At 48.1% G+C, this 19,200-nt stretch overlaps 1 protein-coding gene across 6 annotated transcripts in view; it reads left to right on the plus strand.

The window, feature by feature from the left end:
• Window positions 1–101: 101 nt before the first annotated feature.
• Window positions 102–19,200, plus strand: part of WDR62 (WD repeat domain 62) — a 45,311-nt gene continuing 26,212 nt past the window's right edge. For 4 of the 6 annotated variants that reach the window (XM_033844869.1, XM_033844870.2, XM_033844873.2 and 1 more), the window contains exons 1-9: window positions 103–561; window positions 3,375–3,466; window positions 4,836–4,898; window positions 9,098–9,155; window positions 9,393–9,563; window positions 10,433–10,570; window positions 10,986–11,168; window positions 12,531–12,691; window positions 14,128–14,317. In XM_033844869.1, the coding sequence (XP_033700760.1) occupies window positions 385–561; window positions 3,375–3,466; window positions 4,836–4,898; window positions 9,098–9,155; window positions 9,393–9,563; window positions 10,433–10,570; window positions 10,986–11,168; window positions 12,531–12,691; window positions 14,128–14,317 (1,233 nt within the window). In that variant the 5' untranslated portion in view covers window positions 103–384. Of the gene's footprint in view, window positions 562–3,374; window positions 3,467–4,835; window positions 4,899–9,097; window positions 9,156–9,392; window positions 9,564–10,432; window positions 10,571–10,985; window positions 11,169–12,530; window positions 12,692–14,127; window positions 14,318–19,200 lie in introns of all 6 variants that reach the window. The other 2 variants (XM_033844872.2, XM_073796452.1) reach the window with 1 other exon arrangement.

Raw genomic sequence — 19,200 nt, forward strand, 5'->3', positions numbered from 1 at the left:
TACATCCGGGCGACTGCCACTGCGCGGATAGTCGCCCTTGGGTGAGGGTGGGGGGGCAGCAAAAAGCGAGGCGAGGAGGCTTTGGCATTAGCTTCGTAAAAGTTAAAACCTGATATTTATTGAAAGATGAAAACACAGACGGGATTTAAAAAAAACTCCACAACGCTCGATCACGTATCAAGCTGAGGAGCCGTGGCTCCACCCTGCCAGACCCTCCGCTCCGACTCTTAGCTCTTATTGGTCAAAAGCGCCGCCTGGAAACCCTGAGATTGGCCAGACCGGCAGCCGGCCGCGTCCAATGGGCGGCGGCGCCGGCTTTCCCGCGGCCGTTCGCTGTTCGGTGGCAGTTGAGGAGTGTAACGGTCGCCGGGCTCCGGAGTGACGATGGCGGCCTTGGGGCCCGGAGGCTACGCGCGGAACGATGCAGTCGAGAAGTTGCCATCCATCATGGCGGGAGTTCCGGCGCGGAGGGCCCAGTCCTCCCCGCCCCCCGTTCTACCGCTCTGCCTCCGGCGGCGGACGAGACTCTCGGCGGCGCCCGAGGACACGGTGCAGAACCGGGTGAGGAGCTGCTTGCCTTGCCCATCTCAGTTCCAGGTTCCCCTGGATCTCCCTTGGTCCCGCCCTTAGATCTTTGGCCCCGCCTCTCAGCCCCCAGTTGGTACCCCCTCTAGTTGCTCTCTGACCCGACTAGTCCTCTAAACCCCGCCCCCTTAGCCAAGGCTCATCCCACTGCCCTGTCTCCTCCTCTCTCGGGTAGTGCCCGTCGTTCCTACTCCCACTTCTCAAACCCTGGCCCCACCCTTAGCCCTTGGAGCGTTGCCGGGGTTCCTCCCTGGCCTTGTACCTTGGATCGCATTTTAGTTTTGCTAATCACCTCCTAGTTCTGTTTATCCCTTTAGTTACCTTTAGACGTATCTCTGGGCCACTTTTGTATCCTTCCACTTTTGTTGACCTCACCCCCCTCTTGGTCTTTAGGGTCCCTACCGGGGTTCAGTCCCGAGTCCTACTTGTTCCAACTCTTCCTCAGCTCTAGCCTGCGTTCCTTCATCCGCTGCCTTCTCTTTCCTTCTCCTTTACCAAGGTGGGATTCTTAGTCCATATTGCCACCCTAAATTATGGACGGGATGTGAGTAATATTTGTAAAATCTCAGCAGCACTGCCGGAGTTAGGGAGACGGCGTGTGGAACAGTTCCTTAAATCCTGAGACACAGAAACAAAGATTTTAGAGTAGGTAGAAGAAATTCCAGTAGCACAGCAGCAATTTAAAAAATCGTTTTCCAACTCCCTGAGCTGCAAAGTCTGTTTTTATAAAATGGAGATAACGATAACCATGGTGTTGCAGGGAGATGCGACAAGATTGTGAATATGACCTACTTGGCACAAAGTCCAGGTAGAGGGTCAGTACTTGGTAGCTGCTGTGGCTCTTGTTCCTCCTCCGTGGCTTTCTGCTACACTCTGATTATATCACCCACTCCTGGGTGCAAGGCGCTAGGCAAGTGGCCTCTGCCCACTTCTCTCACCATACTTCCCTTGGCCTCCCTTTCATGAAGGTTCAGTCACACTGGCCTGCTTTCTGTTTTCCTGAGGCTCCAATCTCTTTTCCGCCTCTTAGCCTTTGTGTTTGGTGAGTCCTCTCTCTGGGCTTTTTGCTGCAGTCTACCTGGCTGGCTCCTATCCCTCGAGTCTCAGCCTGAATATCCCTACCCTGAAAGGCCTTCTTGAACCCCAGCCTAAAGCAGACCCCCACCTAAGTCTCTCACCCAGAACCCTGTACTTCATAGCCCTTATCTTGTATGTTCCTGAAAGTGCCTTGTGGGCTCTAAAGTGTATAAAGGAGAGGAATAACAATAGTAATTTCAGAGATGCAGTATAACAAGGTGGTTAAGAGCACCGCCTCTGAACCCAGACTGCCTAGGCTTTAACCTTAGTTCTGTTCTTCCTTTCCTGATCTTTTCTGTGCCTCAGTTTCCTCATCTGTAAAATGAGGATAATAATATAAGTGTTCCCTTATAGGGTACTGGTGAAGATTAAGTAAGCTCACATATCTTAAGTAAGCTCACATATCTTAAGTACTTAGAACAACAGCTGGCACACTGTAAGTACTCTCTTGGTGTTAGTTACTGCTGTGATTGTGTATTCAATATTTTGGGTGATTGATGTCATTTATTTTTCTTGTTTGGTGGTGTAGGGGTCCATCCAGCTTGCGAAAGACCTAGTCTAAAAATTACCAGCTATGCTAATGCCCAGTAATGCTGATTAACAGATTAAAAAAACGTGACTGCCATTGCCTGGTTGCCTGGGTTAGTCCTGGCACTGCTCCTTCCAGATGGATTACCCTCATGGGGCTCTGTTTCCTCATCTGTAAGGTAGAGATGATGATGATGATAGTGACCACATCACAGGGTTGTTGTGAGCATTAAATAAGTTAATACAGTTATAGGTATTTAAACAGTGCCTGTCTCCTGGTTAGATGCTCAATAAATGTTAGTTATTACTATCTTATATTTGCCTTTCATTTCTGAGGCCCACCACCTTGCTTGAGAATGTTTTACTTTATAATAATTAGAAACTAGTCTCTTCAGAATATGAAAATACCACAGTTTGTTAGTTCATCCTCTAAATTGTTTAATCAGCCATGATGGGGACTGGCTTATTTGACTTATCTTGCTTAGAGAATTTTAAAATTTTAAATGCGATTGTTCAAGTTCACTTGTTTCTTTACTCGTTGAACCTCTAGACTGTGAATTTATTGAGGGAATGGACAGTGTCCACTTTTGTTCACTGCTGTAAGCAAAGTGCTGCACAAAGTGCTGGCTTTGAAGCCAGAGACTACCTGGGTTTGTATCCCAACCTTGCCACTCCACGGGGGTGGGACCTTGGGCCTCTGTCCTCATCTGTAAAATAGTGGTGATAATAGCACCTTCTTTGCAGTGTTGTGGGCTGTCAAGTCTTTCATTCATATAAAATACTTAGAGTCTTATTCACCTTCTCAGTGAGGCCTTCTCCCCTTCCTCTGTACTCTCAATCTCCTTCCTTGCTTAATTTTTCTCTAATGCTCCCATCGTCACCTGACATCTATTTTACATATTTGTTCTGTTCATTTTCGATGTCCACCATCCCATCACCCCCAGAATGGGAGCTCAAGGAGGACAGGGATTTTTTTTGTCTATCTTCCTCACCATTCTGTGCCCTTCACCTAGCACTGTATTTATCAAAGCAGCATTTGAGGAGGACAAGCTTTAGTTGCTGGTAGATGACTAGACGCTCAGTGAATGTGTTGGAGTGACAGGGATTGAATGGGTGGCTGAGGTGACTGTGCCACGTGGGGCCTGCTGGGGCAGCTGCTTCTAATTTGGGCCTTTTCCCTGCAGGTATCACTTGAGAAGGTGCTTGGCATCACAGCCCAGAACAGCAATGGCCTAACCTGTGACCCCAGCACAGGCCATGTGGCCTACCTGGCAGGGTGAGTGAGTGGGTGGGCCTCGGCCTCTGATCACTGATCCTGAGTTCAGAGCCTGAAGTCTTCAATGAATCTCTCTGGGCCTCGCCTTTTCCGTCTGTAGAATGTATAATGCTGCCTACCTCTGAGGGCTGTGGGAAGGATTCCATGGGCCCTTCTGTGTATAGAACAGTACCTGGCATGCGTGAGTGCTAAGAAAGCCTTATTGTGACTGCAGGCGGGAGGTGGCAGTGATTCTGGGAAAGGTAGGTGGTTAAGATCCAAGCCATGGTTGGTGTCAGCCATCTGGATTTGTGTCCCAGCTCTACCGTGTGTGCCCTTCTCCAAGCCTCTGCTTCTGTAAAACAGAGCTAGTGATACCCTCCTCTTGGGTAGTTAGTTGAGAGGACTGAAGGACATTTGCAACTGTTTATTCCACAAATACTGGTCTAACCTGGCACTCTTCTAGGCACCGAAAGGACCCCTCACCCCCACAGGGCAGGGCAGAGCAGGGCCATAGTAATTCCTGATGAACAGTATCTGTTACTGAGTCTCTGGGAAGCAGCCAGAATAGAGGACAGGGTTGGGCTCTTGAATCTGACAGGTGTGGATTCACTTACCCACCCTGTCCCCAACCTGCTGGGGAGTCTTGGGTAAAGGACTTCCCTCTCTGTAAAGGGCTTCAGTTTCATCATCTATGAAAAGCGACGAAGATTCCTGACCTCATCTGGCGGTTGTGAGGATTTAAAGAGATTGTGCACAGTATGTCTTTATTAGCCCAGAACCTAACAGTTACCACAGAGGAAGTGTTGGCTTCTATTTAAGATTATATTGATATTAATAATAATGTTGGGACTTCCCTGGTGGCGCAGTGGTTAAGAATCCGCCTGCAAATGCAGGGGACACGGGTTCAATCCCTGGTCCGGGAAGATCCCACATGCCGCGGAGCAACTAGGCCCATGTGCCACAGCTATTGAGCCTGTGCTCTAGAGCGCACGAGCCACAACTACTGAGCCTGCGTGCCACAACTACTGAAGCCCGTGCTCCTAGAGCCTGCACTCCGCAGCAAGAGAAGCCACCGCAATGAGAAGCCCACGCACCACAATGAAGAGTAGCCCCTGCTCGCTGCAACTAGAGAAAGCCTGCATGCAGCAACGAAGACCCAACACAGCCAAAAATAAATAAATAAATAAATGTTTAAAATAATAACAATAATAATAATGTTAAGTGCCCAGAATCCTCAGCATAGATAATGGGGGAGAAGGAGACTGAAGAGAGAAGCATCTGTTCAGAAAGAGCCTTGTTTATATGTGGGCTCTTGTGTTGGGAATAGAATCATCCCTGGACCCCAATACTCCCCTTAGTTTGGGCACATTTTCCTCTTTCTCCCCAGCTGTGTGGTGGTGATTTTGAACCCCAAGGAGAACAAGCAGCAGCACATTTTTAATACAGCCAGGTAAGCTGGGACGCGGGCATGGGTAGGGGTGGGACCAGGGTCCTGGCACATCCCTCCTTCCCCACACTGCCTGGAAGTGCTGTGGGTGGGTGACTCATTCATTCACCTGGTGGTTCAGTGACATTCACCAAGGGTCTGCTCAGTGCTAGGTACTGTTCCAGGTGCTGGGGACATGGAAGTTAACAAAAGAGATGAGAATCTGCTCTCGTAGAGCTGACAGCTTGGGTGGTGGGGGGAGGGACAGACTAAACTAGTTGGCAATGCCTAGCCGACCGTGAGACCATGACTGTTGCTATGGAGGAAATGACGAGGATGTGTTAGGGCAGGTTCGCAGGCAAAGGACTCTCGTCAGAGTCTTATCAGAGCCTCCCTGAGGCTGAGAGCTGAAGAAAGTGAGGGGGTGACCCATGTGAAGGTGTGGGGAGAGCATTCCAGGCAGAGGGGACAGCAAGAGCAAAGGACCTGCAGTGGTTAAGAATCTCAGGATGTTTGAGGAGCAGTCAGGGTTCCATGGGTGAGGGGGAGGTGGGGCTGGAACCAGCAGAAGCCACATCACAGGGGCCTTGGGAGGGGTTGGCTCTCATGCTGATTGCAAAGAAAAGCCACGAGAGGGCATTTGCAGGCTAAGGATATACTTCACGTACCCCAGCCCTCCAGTACACTCTATCTCCCTTCCTTGCTTTACTTTTTTCCACAAAATGCACTCCTTTTTGATATGCTGTCTGATTTCCTCAGCGATGGTATTTACTGTCTCTTTTCACAGTGTGAGCTCTCTGACGGCAGGGACTTTCTCTTAGTTAATTTCTGTGTCCCTATACCTTGGGTCAGTGTCTAACACATTGATAACACTTATCGTTTCCTGAGTGAATGAGTGTGATTTGGGTTTTAGAAAGATCTCTCCAGCTGCCAGTTTATTGAGGAAGGCCCTTGGCTTTGAGCAGGCCCAGGATGATGCCCGGGTCTGCCTTGGGGCTGATTGAACACTGTGTCATCCTGGGGCTTTGGTCCCAACCGGGTTGTGACCTTTGGGAGGCACCTCACTGCAACTTTTTATTCCACAAATACTGCACAAATAGCTCAAGCTTAGCTCCTTTGGCCGGGCTCTCCAGGTGGACGGATAAGTTGTGGGTTTTCTTCTTCCCTTACGATCCCTAAGGCAAGGCCCCTAAGATACGGTTTGGTAGATACAGATTCCCTCTCAGAAGGGGCTTCTTGGACCCTTGACTCTGACTGTGGGTTCTGTCACTGGTGGTGAGGGCAGAGAGGGGTTCCAACCCAGACTTAAGTGTTTATTCACTATGTGATCTCAGGTGAAATACTTCTTGTCAATAATCACAGACTAGGGGCCCACAGACTTGTCTGACAGTATGTTTTAAATATCGGACTTACTTGACAACGTTTAAAGTTTTCTACACAAAAATTCAGATGCCCTCTCGTTTTAGAAATGTGAGAGATTCAGATCTCTGGGGCCCACATTCTCCTATGGCATGAATGGGCTGGAGCTTGGTGGCATTTGTCACAATGCCCCTTGCCCAATTCTTCTCATCCTCCCTGTTGCCTCCCTGAGTCCTGTAGGCGGTAGAGTAGGTAACCTTGATCCGAAGCAGATAGCATAGAAGTATCCACTCTCAGTCACAGATGGGTCTGTCTTAGGAGGCAGTGTGGCCAGAGTAGAGGTGTTCATTGTGCCTGCATTTCAGAGTCACCTGATCCCAGGCTTCATCCCCAGAGAAGGCTGAATAAGTTAGTCTGGAGTAAGACCTAAGCACTGCCAATTTTTAAACTTTTTATATTGAAATAATTTCAGACCTACAAGAATAGTACAAAGAGCACCTGTACACCTTTCACCCATATTTCCCAAATGCTAACATTTTACCACATTTGCTTTATCATTCTCTGTCTATGGGAATTCCCTGGCAGTCCAGTGGTTAGGACTCTGTCCTTTCACTGCCGAGGGCCCAGGTTCAATCTCTGGTTGGGGAACTAAGATCTCGCAAGCTGCACTGTGCGCCCCCCCCCAAAAAAAAAGTATCATTCTCTGATTCTTTGTCTATATACATAGTAATTTTTTTCTGAACCATCTGAAAGTAAGTTGCATACCTGATACCCCTGTACCTCTAAATACTTAAGTGTGAATTTACTGCAAAAAAAAAGTATGACCTTTCAAAACCACAAAGATTGAGCAAAGTCAGGAAATTAAAGTTGGTACATCACTACCATCTGCTCCTCATTCAGCCTTCACCATTTGTCCCAAGAATGTCCTTTACAGCAAAAAGGATTCTGTCCAGCATCACGCATTGCCTTTAGTTGTCTCTTCAGTCTCCTTCAATCTAAACAGGTTTCCTCCATCTTTTCTTGACTTTCATGACCTTGACACCTTTGAGGATTGCAGGCCAGGTGTTGTGTAGAATATCCCAGCGTTTGGGTTTGTGTGCTGTTTCCTCATAGGTAGAGTTAGGTTCTGCAGGACCACCTCCGAAGGAATGCTGCGTTCTGCTCAGTGCATTCTGTCAGGAGGTGCGTGATGTCGTTCTCTCCTGTGGCTCGTGGTGATCACCTTGAGCCCTTGGTTAAGGTGGTGTCTGCCGGGCTTCTCCACTGGGAAGCCTCCCTTTTCCCCTTTGTGATTAGTGAGTATCTTGAGGGGAGCTTCTCTGAAACTATGCAGATACTACCCTGTTCCTTACCAAACTTTTACTCACTAGTTTTAGCATGGCTTTGATATTTTTCAAAAGCTCCCTGGGGAATTCTCATCTGCCCTGTCTGGTTAGGTAACCTTGGTACGACTTCCTTGTGTTGAGGTCTCCTCATCTCAAAACTGGCTAGGAAGGGTCTTGACTGCATGGAGTGTGCGTGAGGAATCAGAGTAGCGTGGGCCCATTTGGCAGAGGGCCAGGCGCAGGCTCAGGCGTGCAGTAGGCTAGGGGCAGCTGCAGACGGCAGACCTGCCCTCTTCCCCACCCCCAACAGGCATGGCTTAAAACACAAGGGTGTGCTCTTCCTGCACAGACAAAACCAGGAAGTGGGCACTTAGGGGGCTGGTGTCTCTGCCAGCATCAGGGGCCCCACTCCTTCTGTTTTTCTGTTCATCATGCTTATTGGGAGGCTTAAGATCACCTCCTGGCCCAAGGTGAAATTCTGGTTGTCATGTGGGAGCAAGTGGGGAGCAGGGCGAAGAGTTCCCTTTGAGAAGCTTTTCTGGAAGTCCCACACAACACTTCAGCTTACCTCTCATTGGCCAGACTGCGTCATGTAGCTGTGCCTGTGTGGCTGCAGGAGAGGTGAGGAGATGTACTCCAGCTGGGGCCATTGCCATCCCCATGAAAACTGGGCTTCCCTTCGTGAGGAAAGAGAGGCGAGTGGATATTGGATGGGCAGCACACCTTGGCTGCTACCTTAAGGAGCAGTGGAAGCTGCAGAGGGTTGAGTTGATGAAGATAAATGTTCTATGAGATTCTCAGTGACTCACTTAGAGGCCTCGACTTAGTTATCTGCACAGCAGTTTACTCATTCGAGGTGGACAATTACTAGACTGCTAGGGAACAGAGGTAAAAGCAGGATTAAAAGAGAGAGAGGAGAGAAAAAACAACACAGTCTGGGAGCAGTGAAACTTGCTGCCACAAAACATGCAAACTAGACTGATCATTCAGGGTTCTTGCAGGCTAGCTGGGAGTGTCGAAGAGAAATGTGTTGGTTGTTTATGGGTTTTCCAGGACACCTTCAGCGTTTAGCAGTGGAGCACAGGCTGCAGGCTGTCTCAGTGTGATGTCTGCCAGGATCCTCCATCAGTACCACCTGCATAGTTAGGCCAGATCTGTACCATTTCCTGCATCTAAATTTCTCAGGGTTACAGGGTACATGGGGTCTTAGGGAGCCCACCCTGTCAGAGGGAGAGGGAAGGAGGGTTTCCATACAGCATCCACCCCGTCAGGGTTTGGGGTTTTGGGGAGGAAGGGGCCTTTGCTTTTACAAAACCCCATTTCCCTGTGCCGCTGCCCCCACTTCTTCCAGCAGGAAGGAATGCACTGGGTGCTATTCTGGGCAAGGACGTAGCACTCGCTCTCTGGGAGCTGCAGGCGCTCACCTCTCCCGGCCTCTTGGGAGTGAGGAGTGGGCCGAGTGCTGTGAGCACAGCCAGGCTGGAGTCTGGCTGCCCACCCTCAGTGGAATCAGTAATCAACCCCTTTCCTTGCCCCCAGGAAGTCTCTGAGTGCCCTGGCCTTCTCCCCTGATGGAAAGTACATAGTGACGGGGGAGGTGAGTCGTGATCGTGACTGAGTGGGTGGGGAGGGGCCTTGGGGCCATTCCTTCTACCCCCAGGAGGCCTGAGGAATCCCTGGAATAGCTCCTTCCTGGGCTAGAAAAGCCCCGTGACAGATGGGGGTGGTGGCTTTCGGGCGCACTCTGGGGCAATGCCAACTTCAGACCCTCAAGCCCCTCAAGCCCCACCTGGGTACAGAACCCGGCAGCAGTAAATGGCCCCATCTTCCCCAGAACGGGCACAGGCCTGCTGTGCGCATCTGGGACGTGGAAGAGAAGAGTCAGGTGGCGGAGATGCTGGGCCACAAGTACGGTGTGGCCTGTGTGGCCTTCTCTCCCAGTATGAAGCACATTGTGTCCATGGGCTACCAGCACGACATGGTACTCAACGTCTGGGACTGGAAGGTAAGAGCTGACTGGTAGGTATGCGACAGGCAGCCAGCTGCCAGAACACCCTGAGTCTTGGGCATTGGGAGAACTAAATAAGGTAACTTGGTAAAGTGTTTAACCAGCAAATATTTATTGAGCATCTACTACATGCCAATGCCGGTTCTAGGCGCTTGTTGCAGGGCATGTGACAAGTTGTCAACCCAGGGAACATACAATTCTTTTTATATTGACCAGCTGTGACCTTGAGCAAGGGACCTAACCTCTCTGTGAGTCTGTTTCCTCATCTGTAAAATGGGTATAATAGTATCTGCTTTGTTGAGTTGTGAGAATTCAGTGAGTTGATATGTGCTGGAAGGCTGGACTTTGGAACAGCTTGGGGAGGACTTGGAGTCGGGAGAAGTGGGTATCAAGTCCTGCCTCTGTTCATGACCTGCTGTGTGACCTTGAGCATGTGACAGCCCCCTCTGAGCATGACAGGGTGGTGGGGAGATGCACTTCCCTTGTAGGACTGCTGAGGGGATTCCACGAGTTATCCTGTGAAGGGCTCAGCAGGGCCCAGAGTAAGAGCCCAATATCCGGCAGCATGGGTCGTGTTGTCCTTACCTTCCAGCTGTGGCTGTCCTCAACACCATGTGTGGGCTGCAGGGCTTGGCCTCTTGAGGAGAGCTCTGGAACTTACTCTCACGTGGGAACCTTTCCAGGCCTCAGTCTCCTCTGTGTTGGGAATGCTAAGAGTGTCACACGTAGGTTTCCCCAAAAAGGAGGGCCCAAGAAAGACAGACTTGGAGCAGGGGAGGGTGGAAAGACGCAGGGCTGAGGGCAAAGGCTCAAAGAGTCTGATGAGGTGGGTGCTGGCGTGAACTTCTCTGCACCGATTCTTCCAGAAAGACATCGTGGTGGCCTCCAACAAGGTATCATGCAGGGTCATCGCCCTCTCCTTCTCCGAGGACAGCAGCTATTTTGTCACTGTTGGGAATCGGCATGTGAGGTTCTGGTTCTTGGAAGTCTCCACTGAGGCAAAGGTGAGTTGCTGTCCCTGCCACCTCATCCGGGCCCAGGGGAGGAACTGTCAGGGGCAGTAGGGACTCCTGGTTCTACCTGAGATTCAGGGGCAGTGGTCTCAGAGGCTGTCTAGCCTCTCAGGGGTCTGCCTTCTGCTTCTGGGCCTGCTCTCCAGGTGCTGACTGACTGGTAGGCCCTGCTGGGTAACCTCCCCTGCTGGACCCTGGGGCCAGACTTCATCCCTGGCCTGCTGCCTCAAGCCACTGTGCCTGGAAGTGTGTGTTCTCTTTGTTCTTCCCTTCTCCATTTGGAGGAGTTTCTGAGAGTTCTCCTGTTTAGCTGTGTTGTATCCACTGGTCATGAGAGGCCCGCCGTGACCTTGCTGGGGGCTGGGCCATGTGGACAGTGTCTCACTGTGCCCTGCTCTGCCTCCAGGTGACGAGCACAGTGCCCCTCGTGGGGCGCTCAGGCATCCTGGGTGAGCTGCACAACAACGTCTTCTGTGGTGTGGCTTGTGGCCGGGGCCAGATGACAGGCAGTACTTTCTGTGTGTCCTACTCGGGCCTCCTCTGCCAGTTCAACGAGAAAAGGGTGCTGGAGAAGTGGATCAACCTAAAGGTACCCCAGCCTCCCTCTCTGCTCTCAGTAGGGGAAACACTCCCCATGACATGTGTCTACAGGGACACTCAGCAGTCCCCCTGCGTGATAGTTGGTCACAACAGCTCTGGGTCTGACTTCCTGTTCTGCTTGTACAACTCTGGGAGAGTGACTTTCCCTCTCTGAGCCTCAGTTTTCTTATCTGTAAAATGGAATTACTGCTGCCTACCTCGCAGAGTTGACAGGGGAGTCATGCGAGATAATATATGTAAGGCACTTAGCACAGTGCCTGGTTCCCCTATAATGGGGGTCAGGGTTACAATTGCTTTTCCATCACCATTTGACCCAGTTCACGTTACTTTTCTTCACTGGGCACTCTTGGCTGGTGGGAGGACCGCTTTTTTTTTCTTTTTTAATCTAAGGTATCATTGACGTAATAACTTTTATATTACTTTTATCATTAAAGACTATATAAAATACATAAAATTTTAAACTAAAAGGTGACATATCAATAAATTACAGAACCACTTTTCTTCGGGATCTGAGGGTCTGAATCCAAGCTGTCTTCCTATCCTGGAAGGAAGGAATGTTTGGCTGTTAGCAGGAGCATCACAGTTGTCCTCCTTGTCCTATTCCTGCTCTTATGACTCCCCTCTGGAGCTCAGCTTTAGGGTTAATGGCATGGCAAGAGGTGTGTGGAAGAATTCCGAGCTTTATCTGTCTTTCCTAGTTGGTTAAACATCATTTATTTCTCTCACTTGAATCCTCTTGCTAGAACTCATGCAGCTTTTAAGCAAGTCAGAAGCTTTGGATGGATAGATGTTTAGCCCCTGAGCAGGTGTCTTAAATGACCCATAAACTTAGTCCCTCTAGATTTGGAAAAGCTCCTCTAAGCTCTATCCAGAGGTCTGGCAGTTCCTGCCCCTTCTATCTGCATGCCCTGGCAGAAGAGACAGTCCTTCCTATATATAATAACTTTTTTCCGTGCTGCTTTAAAGTATAATCTCTATGAAGGTATTTTTAAGCAATAAGGAATAAAGCCTAAAATTTAATTTAAGCCTAAAATTCAACGCTGCTACTGCAAGCAACGTATCTGAAGTCACAATCGGCTGAGATATTTTCCACACACAGCTGAGTTCCTCTATAACAATGATAACTCTGTCCCAGTTTGTGCCTCTGTCTGCCTGCTGCCCCCATTTCCTTCAATAGTGACTGAGCACTATATCCTGATTTCAAAAATCTTAACATTTGCAAAAATGGGTTTCTTAGACCCCAAAGCTGTAAGGCTTTTCTGGAGGCCCAAGGCTGTTCTGTCAGCCCCCATATCCCTGAACTGGGCCACACAAAACACGAAGTCCACTTGGGTCCCCTTTGCCCCCACAGGTCTCGCTGTCTTCCTGCCTCTGTGTCAGCCAGGAGCTCATCTTCTGCGGTTGCACAGATGGGATAGTCCGCATATTCCAAGCCCACAGCCTGCAATACCTCGCCAACCTGCCCAAGCCGCACTACCTTGGAGTGGATGTGGCCCAGGGCCTGGAGCCCAGGTACTGCCTGGCACGGGGAGGGAGAGGGGCCTACCTAGAGTCTGTCTTCTGGTATCCATCCATGCTTCCAGATCCATCTACCTACTGGCCAGCCTTGGGCTGGAAGCAGGATACAGGCTGTAAGGAGGCAGCAGGATCTCGTGAAGTCTGCAGTCTAGTGAGGGTGCTGGATGATAAATGAGTGCATAAACAAGATCATTTCAGATAGTCGTAAATGCTTTGGTGAAATAAAGCAGGGACTCAAGAAGGAGAGTGTCTGGGAGTGGGGCTGTTGACTGGGTGGCCAGGGGAGGCCCTCTGGTGAGAACAAGCCAGCTGTGTGGAGAGCTGGGTCCTGACAGCAAATGCAGAGGCCTTAAGGGGACAGCACAGTGGGCTCCGTGTGTCACAGGAACGGCTGGGGGCTGTGTGGCTGGAGCCCAGTGTGCTGTGGGGAGGGTGGTAGGAGACAGGTGTAAGCATTGATGGAAGCTGCTGAGAGGAGCTTGGAGCCTATTCTGAGGTCACTGGGCAGCCACTGGGACCTTAGGCACTGGTGTTACTGGGTCAGGCCTTGAGTAGTAGCTCCTCTGGCTGCCATGTTGAGAGTGGGTGGAGGGGCTGAGCTGTGGTATATCTTCCCTTTTGTAGTAAGTCTGTTTTGTGAGGGTTGGGGGGCTACCTAACCAGAGAGTTCGGGGTGCCTGGGGCTGCCTCTTCGTAGGTTGCTGGACAGTACCTCCTGGGTGTGCCTTTTCTAAGAGAGCGCGTGGAGGGGCTTACTGGATGTCGCAAAGGAAAGAGAAGGTGGGTGAGCAACCCACAGACAGTAGTGTGTTGTAGTGGCCGGGGCGCCCAGCTCTGCCACCTTCTGCTGTGTGCTGTGTGGCCTTGGGCAGGTCACTGTATCAACGAGTGCTTCAGTTTCCTCGTCTGTAAAATACAGTACCTACCTCTCATGGAGACTGTGGGAATTCAGCACAGCTACAGCTCTCGGCTCGGCACACAGTAAGTGCTCAGTCAACTGTAGCCTTGGTAGGAAGGCCCCAAGCCAGGGGACGGCTCACCAGCCCCCTTACACAGGGAATTTTGATCATGTGTTTGTGAGGCTGAGAGAGAGAGGGCCTGATCTTTGTGCCCATTATCCTATGCTCAGAGAGAGAGGATGGAGCTTGGGCCGAGTGAAAAGAGGGGAGAGAAATGTTAACAGGAGTCGAAAATTCAAACACTCTTAGGGGCTAGGCAGAAGCTTCCAGTTTACAGTCTCTGTATTAGAAGCAAAGCAAAGAAAGAAGGTGGAGGAGTGAGAAGTGGAGTTGGAGTAGGAGAGATGGGTCACCACAAAGATCATAAGGGATGGCATTGCCAGGCAGGAGGCAGCTCAAGCATCACCAGAGGCAGCTGTTACTACTCACAGTGACATTGATGGTCACTGATGACTCACGTGGCCTTGTCAGCTTCCTTTTCAGCAGGAAGGCAGAAGCCATCTACCCGGATACAGTGGCGCTGATCTTCGACCCCATCCACCAGTGGCTGTCCTGTGTGTATAAGGACCACAGCATCTACATCTGGGATGTCAAAGACATCAACAAAGTAGGCAAGGTGTGGTCAGAGCTCTTCCACAGCTCCTACGTCTGGAATGTGGAGGTGAGCCCCTCTCTCCCTCCCCCTCCCCCTGCTTAGCCCCCAGCTGGGGCTCAGCTGAGGAAGCTTCTGCAGAGTTTGGGGAGCCCATTCAGCCATACATGCAAAAGATACTCATGGACCCCTACTATGTGCCAGGTGCCGTTCTGGGTGCTGGGGACACAGCTGGGCAGGAAACTGACACAAGTCCTGATCTCCTGGAGCTCACATCCGGGTGGTAGAGTAAACCTGTAAACATATCAATATGGAACGTGCCAAGTACAATACTTCTCTGAAGAAAAACGAAGCCGCCTAGGGGAAGGGGGGTTCAAGAGTGCTATTCTAGAAAGGAGAGTGGTCAGGGCAAGCCTCTCTGAAGATGTGACATTCGAGTGGGGGACCTGCAGGAAGTCAGGGGTGAGGCGCGCCACCATTGTGGGTACGGCAAGTGCAAAGGTCCTTCAGCAGCAGCGTGTGTACCCCAGGGAGCTTTCTGTCGAGGGCGTTTGCGTAGTTCACGGCTTTTTTTTTTAATTGATTGATTGATTGATTGGCTGTGTTGGGTCTCCATGGCTGCGCGCGGGCTTTCTCTAGTTGCGGCGAGTGGGGGCCACTCTTCGTTGCAGTGCGTGGTCTTCTCATTGTGGTGGTTTCTCTTGTTGTGGAGCACGGGCTCTAGGCGCGCAGGCTTCAGTAGTTGTGGCGCGTGGGCTCAGTAGCTGTGGCGCATGGGCTTAGTTGCGCCATGGCATGTGGGATCTTCCCGGACCAGGGATAGAACCCGTGTCCCCTGCATTGGCAGGTGGATTCTTAACCACTGTGCCACCAGGGAAGGCCTTTTTTATTTAAGTGTTGAAAAAGCCTTTATTTTCTGAGAATGAATCTGTGGGGATTTTTCATTCTGAAGCTGTTCTAAGTATAATACTTCTTGCAGATAAGACTTGTAGATAAGATAAGGTAGAGAAAGAATTGTAGTCTGCTTTTTTTTTTTCCTGAAAATTTCTTATTATTAGGAATGTTTGTTCTAGAGAAATTATGTTTTCAGTGGCCCAGTTCAGGATTGTGAGAAATAACTTTATCCTTTTGAATAGGCATTATTCAGCCCTTTGCTTGAATACATCTCCTTTCATGGATCTGACATTTCTGTTGATAGCACTTTTCTCACTTAACAAGAATGTTTTTTAAATAACTTTTGAAATTTATATATAAATATATTATCCTTAAAAAAAGGTGAGATATTACAGATCAAGCTAAAGTCTTTTTTGATCACCTCCCCAGCCCCCACTCTTGCTGGCTCTCTCACCCTCACTCTTGTTATCAGTTGATTATGTGTTTTTTTTTCAATTCATTTTCTTTGCATCTGCTGATTATTTATATATATATTCTCAACAGAAATATCTGTGGGTAGATCTTTTAATCAGTTCTGGAAAGTTCTCAGCCAATATGGATTTAAGAGTTGCCTCTACCCCATTCTCTCTTTTTCTGTTACTCTAATTTGCTGTCTTTTTCTATCCTTCATATTTTTTTTCAATAAAACAGAGATCTAGAAAACCACACGAAAGAAATGTGCAGTTGATTGATTATTGTTAGCAGCTGTTGACACTCGAGGCCTAGATCCCTTTATTCATTGGGGTTGCAATATGGTGATATTCTAATTCTATCATTTCTTTTTATTAGTTGGACTGCTTATATGAAGAGAAACTTCCCTTCATCTACCATTTGGTCACCCAGTGGTACACTTCCTATAGGAAAGGCAGGATAAATGCTTGATTCTTTCCCTTTAATTACCAGTTTCCAAGATAATGAATTGGTTCCTTGTTCTCTAAAGGTAACTAGTTGTTTTTATTTAATATCATTATTAATTCACGTATTTGAATATATTGGATATATTTTAATTGACTGCAATTATTAACATTATTGGAGCTCAAATTGTCCCATCTTTGGCCAGTGGAAGCCTCTTCAGGTTGGCTCCTGAGTCCTTTGGACATGATGCCAGTAGTCTTTGATTAGCTACCTTGCTAATGACAAGGGATGACAAGGTGTCCTAGCCTCATCTTGTGCATTTCTTGCCCCAAACCTGGAATCAGCCATTTCTTGAAGAAGCCCTGTTTTCTGTTTTGTTTTGTTTTTTCACTTTGAACTGGTATGTCAGAGTCACAGTCTGGGTGCTGGGGATGCTTATAGCTGTTGGATTGATCCTTCCAGAATCCTAGTTCTCAAAGACATAGGGGGATGATGGAATTAGAGTATCCCCAGTTAATCATTTCCTTGTTCCCACATTATAATACAACAGCCTAAGAATGATAATTCAATTCTGAAAACAGTTAAAACAATTTTTTTTGCAAATGTTCTCCCCATTCTCCCCTAATTTTTAGATTAATTATTCTGTATCTATATGATCTGATCATATAGTCATTATATACTATATTCTCTCCCTTTTGACCCCATTTATTTGAGGGGAGTATAAGTGTACATATATATTATGGCAAAATATACATAACATAAAACTTACCACTTAAATCATTTTAAATATACAATTCAGTGTTATTTAGGACATTCACAGTGTTGTACAACCATCACTACTGTCTAGGTCTGGAACTTTCTCATCACCCCAAAAGGAAACTCTGTACCCATTAAGCAATCACTTTCCATTCCTACTCTTCCCAGCCCATAGCAACAGTTAATCTGCTTTCTGTTGCTATGGGTTTGCTTGTTCTGAATGTTTCATATAAATGAAATCACAGAATATGTGGACTTCGTGTCTGATGTCTTTCATTTAACAATGTTTTCAAGGTTCATCTATGTTGTAGCATGTTTCAGTACTTTATTCCTTTTTAAGGTTGAATAATACTATTCCATCATATGGATAATACATTTTGTTATGCATTTATCAGTTCATGGACATTTGAGTTGTTACTTTTTGGTTTATTCCCTATTAATAATAGCCAAAATAACATTGTGGCTATTGTGAATAGTGCTATTGTGTAAAAGCTTTGTTTGAACACCTGTTTTCACTTCTTTCGGGTGTATACCCAGCAGTGGAATTACTGGTCATGTGGTAATTCTATGTTTAAGTTTTTGAAGAACCACCACCGGACTTTTCCATGGCAGCTGCATCATTTTACTTTCCCACCAGCAATGTATGAGAGTTCCAATTTCTCCACATCCTTGCCAGCACTGGTTATTTTTCTGTTTGGTTTTTTAAAAATTATAACTATCTTAGTATTTGCAAGGTATTGTGGTTTTGACTTGTATTTCCTTAATGATTAATAATTTTGAGCCTCTTTTCATGTGCTTGTTGGTCATTTGTATATCCTCTTTGGAGAAATGTCTATTCAAGATTTTTGCCTATTGCTTTTTTTATTTTAATTAATTAATTTTTAAAAATTTATTCTTGGCTGCATTGGGTCTTCGCTGCTGTGCACGGGCTTTCTCTAGCTGTGGCGGGCGGGGGCTACTCTTCATTGTGATGTGTGGGCTTCTCTTTGCGGTGGCTTCTCTTGTTGTGGAGCACGGACTCTAGGCGCACGGACTTCAGTAGTTGCAGCACACGAGCTCAGTAGTTGTGGCATGTGGGCCCTAGAGAACATGGTCTTCAGTAGTTGTGGCGCTTGGGCTCAGTAGTTGTGGCTCATGGGCTCTAGAGTGCAGGCTAAGTAGTTGTGGCGCATGGGCTAGGTTGCTCCACAGCATGTAGGATCTTCCCGGACCAGGGATTAAACCCATGTCCCCTGCATTGGCAGGCGGATTCTTAACCACTGCGCCACCAGGGAATTCCTGCCTGTTTTTTTTGGTGTTTTTTTTAACATCTTTATTGGAGTATAGTTGCTTTACAGTGTTGTTAGTTTCTGCTGTATAACAAAGTGAATCAGCAATATGTATACATATATCCCCATATCCCCTCCCCCTCCCTATTTCTTAATTGGGCAGTTTGTCTTTTTGCTTTTGAGTTGTAAGAGTTCTTTATATATCCTGGATACTAGACCCTTAACAGGTATATAAGTTGCAAATATTTTCTTCCATTCTTTTTTTTTAGAAGTTTTATAGTTTTATTTATTTATTTAATTTATGGCTGTGTTCGGTCTTCTTCGCTGTGTGCCAGCTCTCTCCAGTTGCGTCAAGCGGGGGCCACTCTTCGCTGCAGTGCACAGGCCTCTCATTGTGATGGCCTCTCCTGTTGTGGAGCACGGGCTCCAGGCGCATGGGCTTCAGCACTTGTGGCACACAGGCTCAGCCACTCCACAGCATGTGGAATCCTCCCAGACCAGGGCTCAAACCCGTGTCCCCTGCATTGGCAGGTGGATTCTCAACCACTGCACCACCAGGGAAGCCCTTCTTCCATTCTTTATGTCGTCTTTTCACTTTCTTGATAGTGTCCTTTGATGAACAAAGGTTTTTAATTTTGATGAAGTCCAATTTCTCTATTTTTTGTTTTGTTGCTTGTGCCTTTGGTGTCATATCTAAAAAACCATTGCCAGACTTCCCTGGTGGCGCAGTGGTTGAGAGTCTGCCTGGCAATGCAGGGGACACGGGTTCGTGCCCTGGTCCGGGAAGATCCCACATGCCGTGGAGCGGCTAGGCCCGTGAGCCAGGGCCACTGAGCCTGCGCATCTGGAGCCTGTGCTCCCCAACGGGAGAGGCCACAACAGTGAGAGGCCCACGTACCGCAAGAAAAAAAAAAAATTGCCAAATTCCTAGTCATGAAGATTTACTCCTATGTTTTCTTCTAAGAGTTTTATTATTTTAGCTCTTCCACTTAGGTATTTGATCTCTTTTGAGTTAATTTTTGTATATCGTGAAGTAAGGGTCCAAATTCATTATTTTGCATGTGGATGGATAATCCCAGCACCACTTGTTGAGCAGAGTGTTCTTTCCTCCTTGGGTGATCTTGGCACACTTGTTGAAAA

Source organism: Tursiops truncatus, chromosome 19 (assembly GCF_011762595.2).
Source record: "Tursiops truncatus isolate mTurTru1 chromosome 19, mTurTru1.mat.Y, whole genome shotgun sequence".
NCBI lineage: Eukaryota > Metazoa > Chordata > Mammalia > Artiodactyla > Delphinidae > Tursiops > Tursiops truncatus.